This window comes from Poecilia latipinna, unplaced genomic scaffold, assembly GCF_001443285.1.
Source record: "Poecilia latipinna isolate Pla-1442-1.1 unplaced genomic scaffold, P_latipinna-1.0 Scaffold1666, whole genome shotgun sequence".
Classification (NCBI taxonomy): Eukaryota; Metazoa; Chordata; class Actinopteri; order Cyprinodontiformes; family Poeciliidae; genus Poecilia; species Poecilia latipinna.
Genome location: NW_015114282.1, coordinates 93,324 through 100,210, shown reverse-complemented (window position 1 = coordinate 100,210; position 6,887 = coordinate 93,324). Strand labels below are relative to the sequence as shown.

At 39.5% G+C, this 6,887-nt stretch overlaps 1 protein-coding gene across 1 annotated transcript in view; it reads left to right on the top strand.

Moving 5' to 3' along the window:
- gkup (glucuronokinase with putative uridyl pyrophosphorylase) overlaps positions 1–6,887 on the top strand; it is a 32,223-nt gene that overhangs the window by 17,805 nt on the left and 7,531 nt on the right. The window contains exons 8-19 of the mRNA XM_015059888.1: positions 719–796; positions 1,721–1,812; positions 1,910–2,015; positions 2,092–2,171; positions 2,259–2,327; positions 3,121–3,181; positions 3,294–3,310; positions 3,399–3,456; positions 3,557–3,649; positions 4,588–4,648; positions 4,877–4,990; positions 5,276–5,333. Coding sequence (XP_014915374.1) covers positions 719–796; positions 1,721–1,812; positions 1,910–2,015; positions 2,092–2,171; positions 2,259–2,327; positions 3,121–3,181; positions 3,294–3,310; positions 3,399–3,456; positions 3,557–3,649; positions 4,588–4,648; positions 4,877–4,990; positions 5,276–5,333 — 887 coding nt within the window. The remainder of the gene's footprint in view (positions 1–718; positions 797–1,720; positions 1,813–1,909; positions 2,016–2,091; positions 2,172–2,258; positions 2,328–3,120; positions 3,182–3,293; positions 3,311–3,398; positions 3,457–3,556; positions 3,650–4,587; positions 4,649–4,876; positions 4,991–5,275; positions 5,334–6,887) is intronic.

Here is a 6,887-nt window from a genome sequence, read left to right as displayed (position 1 = left end):
ACTTAGACCAAAACACCAACGTCTAAGTCCATTTATTCAATGTGAAAGGAACCACATGCTAAGAAATAATTGGTTTAACAAAACACGAGTACCACAGTTGCTGCCATCCTGCTGTTAACATATTGAGCAAACCATTGTTTCTAACAGGACAGCATTCTATCTTCTATAATAGTTGCTAGAAAAAAAATTAAACTCTATAGGGATATGTTTTTGGTTATTTAAAATATCCCTATATTTAAGTAGACATGAAAAAACAAACATCACAAACAGGAAATAAAAACTTTTCCTCTGCATAAGCTATAAAAAGGTTTAAACCAAGTGTTGCAGGACTCTTCCTGTTCTAACCAGGTCAACTCTTTAACTCTCAGTTCCTATAACTCGAATCTTATCAAGAACTGTTGGAGCTGCTTTTGTATTCAAACAGACCAAAAAGCTGTCCACACACACAGCAGCAGAAAGGGAAGTCATGTCCTCTGTGTGTGTGCATGTGTGTGTATGTGTGTGTGTGTGTGTGTGTGTGTGTGTGTGTGTGTGTGTTACCACATCTTCTCTGCACTGGTCACACGCCGGCTGCTGTGGGAAGAAACTTCTAGAGAAGTGTCACATCAACCTGAGCCGCAGTGTTTTCTGAAGACAGACTCCAGAAATGACTTCAGCTGTTTGTCGTGAAGTTAGGAAGAAGTGTTGACATGCTGTCCTGTCCCGCCTTTGTTCCCAGGAGTGGCTCATCAATGAGAAGCAGCTGGACGTGTTTGGAATGAAGCTTCCTACTGGCTTCCAGCTCATTGGACAAGTGGTTAGTGTCTGTTCCTGGGATCTGAAACAGGTTTAATGTTGCGTCTCCCCACCTAACCCTCAGAACTGGAAAGCTCAGACTGCTGCATCCTAGGTGCACAAAGAAGCATAATCCCAGATCCTTCCTCTGAGCAGCTGTTAGACTTTATAACCATCACTTCTCCCAACAAACTTAAATTCAAAAACTTAAGGAAAAATTCTTGTAAATAGTCTGTTGCTTTTTTCTATGTAGAAATATACACATTTTGACATTTTGTATATCAATACATTTGTTTTGACTGAAGTATGCTTTAATATTACAATCTGTAAAAAAAAAAAAAAATTGAGCTCCTTTGCTTCTGTCACTTGCAAAAATACGCCGCTTCCAGTCAGAAACAACCAATCAGAGCGTGGAGGAAGGTCTTAGCGCTGTCAATCACCCTTGTGTATGCGCTGCAAATGTTCCAGGAAGACTGTTTATCCGCCATCAACGATGGCAAAGCTAACTAGCCTGAGCATTTGAGCGTTCACCACAGGCTGGTAAACTAGCTGTAGCATAGCAACAAGCAAAGAAGAGGGTGCGAGCAGCGCTTACAAGAGAAGATTGTCGGCGCTAAAACCCTCCTCCTGACTCTGATTGGTTGTTTCTGACTTGTATTTCTGCAGGTGGCAGTAGGAACAGAGAGGAGGCAGAGGAGCTTGATTTTTCTTTTTTTATTCTTTTTTTCACATATTATCTGCCTTATATTAATCTGTCATGACATAGTGACAGTTTTAACAGATATCTTAATAAAACTATTTTTATAAATGCTACCTCAGTAATAGTAATTGATTTTTCTTTCTGTGCTAATGAACTCTGGGAAGATATCTAAGTAACGCTTAAACATTAAGAATTCAGTTATGATAAAGTTCCCAAAGCATCTGAGAAACTTCTTTATTTTGATAGGGCTTGTCAGACTACACAAAGTGGCTGACTCACTACTCCACCAAGAAACAGGACAACCCCGCTCAACCAATCACATGCCGCTCATATGCCAGGTAGGACAGCCAGGTGTGAAACGTCACTCTTTTCTTAGAATGTTAAAACTCATCAAGATGAAGTTCTTAATACAGATTTCCTCATCTTGAATCACAGGGTTGGATTAATGGGAAATCCCTCAGATGGTTTCAATGGGAAAACCATCGCCATGACCATCTCTAACTTTTGGGCTGAGGTTACTCTGGTGGAGAGTCAGATTCTGGTAACACGCCGTTTTCCGTAGACCACCTTCACTGGCGGCACGTTGAACTGAAATGCTAACTCTTTGTGGTTTCCAGGCTTTAGTCCCTCACCCACTGAATGATCCCACAGAGTTTGGCAGTCTGCAGGATCTGTTCTGCATCAGCAGGAGGGAGGGGTGAGGGACCCTAGATATGAGCCAAGCTACGGGACGGCGTTGATCCCGTTCATACAAACAGTTCTGCTTCTGTTGTGAATTTTGTAGGTACCTGGGAGGTCTGCGGCTGCTGCAGGCTACGTGTAAGAAGTTCTACCAGTTCTGCTCCAAACGAGGGTGAGGCTGTTAGCTCCCTTATTCTGGTGGCGTTGTAAAGTTTGTCTAGTCTGGATTGCTTCAAATTCTGTTTGTTTTATATGTCTGTGTACTTATTTTCACTACATTCACCATTATTGGCATTTCCATGGAAGGACAAATATCTGATTTATTTAATTTCCCTTTGGGATCAATAAAATATTTGAAATTTAGTTTTGTTTTGAATTTCAAGTAGTAAAAAGTCCATTTTTAAACGTAGTTGAAATAAGAATCACACTTCACTTTGGATTAAACTATTTCTGTCACCGATTAATTCACAAATAATTAAAATCAACAGCTCAGAACTTTTCTTTCCATTTATCAATTTTTATTATTAATGTTTTCTCACATAACCATTTCATAATTTTCTTGTTTTCTTAATTTACATAAAGTATAAATAAACAAAATGATCAGCACTACATTTAACAAGAAAACTCAGCTCTGCATCCATCATGCTTTTTCTTAAGCTAGCAGCCAAGCTAAGCTAACTGCTAAGCTTTGCTGTGCTAACCTGTCCCAGACTGTTGTTGCTATACAGCATCTGCTGTTAAAGCATAAAACAGCTTGTCAAATTCACAAAATAATGCAATCCAACCAAAGCACAGAAACTTCATATTTGTTTTACGGAGTTCTGAAAACGACATAAAACATGTTTGCTGCTCAGACCTCCTGGAAGAAAATTCTCAAATTTACTGATAACATTTTCCTCTTATTCATTGAACTTCTTTTTTAGCATTGCTACACTCAGTTCTTATTTCACTTTCTTTTGCTGCAGCATTGCTTTAACGAAGCAGAACTTCACCCTGAAGTATGACACCAACATCCCTCGGCAAGTGGTGAGGATCGGTACAGACAGACAGAACAACTGGTGTTTCACTGCATGATTAGCACCGGTTATGTAGCAACATGTTCAGTTGTTCTGATGAAACCCTTTCTCTTTCTGTTTAGGGCCTAGCTGGAAGCAGGTATATAGTTTGTTTCCCACATATTCCTATTTAATCATTTTCATTCTGAGCAGAATAAATACTTTCTACTATCATTCTACCATCTCAGTGCCATAGTTTCAGCTACTCTGAAGTGTCTCATGGAGTTCTACAACATCACTGACAATGTAAGAGCATAAAACCACGACCGCTCTTATCCTGCTTATCAGATGGATTAGAGCAGACTGCTGAGTTTTCCTCTTAATTTCTTTTTTTGTTGTTTTGAAGGATCTTCCCAAACCGATCCGAGCCAACTTCATCCTGAGTGTGGAGACCGATGAGCTGTTCATCACGGCTGGCCTGCAGGACAGAGTGGTGCAGGTCAGTGAACCCCTGGTGAAATTTTTGAAATCAGCTATTTACAAGAGAAGGATTAGGGAATTTTCAACAGTAATGGTAAAAAGAACGTAAACCCTCTGTCAATTCTAATATTGATCTGATAAAATTTTCCTAAATGTGTTTTAACTCCAGTGAAAAAAAACCACCACACCAATATCACCTTGTCATTATTTATTAAGCCCACAGATGAAGCCAAAATGGAGAATCATACATGTGTACAAAATATATAAAAATCTAAAACTTTAGGTTTTTATGTAGATGAGTAGGCTAATCTTGACTTCAAACAGAAGATACTCAGCGTTCAGGAAGTGAAGTGGTCAACAGTAAACTGGGAGCAGGCTTCTGTTTTCTCCAGATTCTCCATTTCAGTTTCTCCTGAAGATGGATCTCAAATCTGGGAATAATTTGAGATCCAAAAACTTGTTCTAAGTTTTTCTATATTCCAATAGCAGCTTGGGAAAAGCAATAGGATTCACTAATTATGTGGCCAGGCTAACAGTTAACAAGACAAGCTAATAACAATGTGTTTCTCTGGATATTAGATGCATTCAAATACTAAAGAAACATCTTGTGTGGATTTTATGCCAAAGTGTGTGTTTTTTTTAATAATCCAAATGGTAGCGGACATACCTCGAACCTTATCTATCTGGAATTCCAAATTAGTTTTTTTTTTTCCTGCTTATTTTTCCAATTTTGAACTTAGGAGCTGTGCTCAGTGCAGCTAAGCTACTTCTTTTCATCAAAGCAGCAGTACCACTTATTTAAAATGTTTTTGTTTCATACGAACTGAAAGGTACTGCCGTTTCTAAATGTCTGCCAGTATGGTAGTTATTATATAATGAAGTGGGCCTTGTTCTAAGAGGTTTGAGAACCTGTTTGGAACAACACTGACAGGAAACATGGTCCCTCTGTCCTTGCAGGTGTATGAAGGTTTGGTCTACATGGATTTCAGCAAGAAGCTCATGGATGAGCAAGGCTACGGTACTGATGTCAATAAGTAAACAGATGAAATGTGGTAGTTTCATAAAACAGTTTTAGACACAGAATATAACTTTGAATATAATTTACTTTTAACTACTGCATTATGTAATGTATCCTTATGTCATGTTGTAAGAGTTGCCGTTGCTGTTTGGCTCGTTGTCAGGTGGATCTTGAAGGAACAAGGTGCTGCAGTGGGTAATTCTTCCTGTGGGGTTTGTCCTCTCTCAGGGAACTACGCTTCTATGGACATGAGTGACCTTCCACGGTTCTGGCTGGCCTACCTGAGTGACCCCAGCGACTCTGGACGTATCCATAGCAACATCCGGCAGCGTTGGCTCAGTGGTGCGTCTTCCAGTCCAACAGCTTATGTGTGGTTGTTTGGAGTAGGAGGGGAATGACTCTCGTCTCTTAAGGCGCTTTTTGAATACTGATTTATAAAAGACCAGTAAAGTTTGGCATGCTTGTATTTCCTACAGAAAGTAAGCTGCCAAACTGAATGTTTTTTTTTTTAACCATTCCTTGACTTTATTGTTTTAAGTTCAAACAATACTACTTTGAGAACCTTTAAGCTGAAAACCTCTTTGCTGCTCTTCTTAAACTGCTTTCATATTGGTTGTCTACCTTCAGGGGAGCCAGTGGTTGTTGAGGCCATGAAGACCTTTGCTGAGCTCACAGACCAGGCGAGGTAGGTCCTCACCAAAAAATCCTAAGTATTTGAAGAAGTGTTTGCCACTCAAAATCTAAAAATTATTATTTTCTGTCCTGTAAATAACTTATGATATGGTATAGGGCATTACATTATTTCTTTATGAAATCAAAATTTTTAAGCTCCGATTGGGGGAAGAAGTATCAGCTAGGATGTCACATAAAGTTACAGTAATGACTCAGACTGGTGCCTCACTATACTTTATCTTAAACTCCAATCTGGTACTGATATTAGAAATGATGAATGATAGCTGCAGTAATAAGCTGCTGATTTGCATTTTTTTGGTATATTGAATCACATAAGTCACACACCATGAATTCAGCTGTACTGTACTCTTGCTCTCGATGAAGGTGGACACTTCTTTCCTCTGCTCCCTCCCTGCCCATGCCTGCCCTGGTTTCTCTGTTTTTGTCCCGTCTTTTTCTATATTTTTGGAGCCTTTCTTTGCACATCATCCAAATCTACAAATTATGGATCTGGTCAACTGATCTCTCAATGCAATTGATCCAATTTTCTCAACGAGAAGTCTGGGCACAGGAGAGCCCTCTTGTCCTGCGGGGACACACCCAGCAGGATTCACCCTGGATTTATTCATGATAACAGGATTTCTGCTGTTTGGAGCTTGTGGATTCCTGGCTTGTCGACAAATTTGTGACAGACTTGGCCGAACTAGTGAACACTCAGACTGTTGGTGTGGATAGAGACGAGGACTCTAAAACTCACTAACGGGCTGGAATAGATCTTGGAGAAGTTACTAGTTTCGGCTCAGTGGAACGACCAAACTAATTTGGATGATTGGAACTGAGATGTATCAGAGAGACTTTAGGGAAAATTGAAATTTATAATCTTCCTGACCTAAGACATTCTGTTTCTGAATTGGCTTTCCCCGTGTGGCTGTGGGAGGGCTGCATATTTCTAATCTCCTTGAAGATATGTAAACACAATGCTCTTCCCTCCTCACCCCCTCCTGTATCCATGGAGTTGCGAAGCTGAACGCTCCTAAGGACATCATGTCTTGATTACAACATCTTTATCGGACTTTGCCAGGGGCTCAGTAACGTGGTTTCATGGCTCTTTGACGTCATCGCCTTCACTCGTGTCTTTGTTTTGCCCATTGTTTTGTCTGAATGTTGCCATTTGCCCTAATGTGTCCTTTCCTCTTTTTCTAGTGAAAAAGAGGAAAGAGGTGGAGTTTAACCCAGAAAAGGATTATTTTAGTTTATTAGTGATATCAGAAATTGTGGAGTACGCACTATTTAGATCAATATTATACAGCCCATAAATGGAATCAGAATTAGAATTAGAATAACTACAAACTTAGAATCCAGAAATACTTAACAGGAACAGTCGCTGCTTAGTTTATATTACTTTTAACCCAGAAAAGTATTTAGAACAAACTTAGAATTGTAGAGTACTCACTTTAACCCAGAAAATGAATTAGATCAGTCATTCTTTAGCTTATTTTACCAGAAACTGTAGAGTACTCACTGTTTAGAAATGGAATTAGATACTTAGCAACCCTGAACAGGAGCA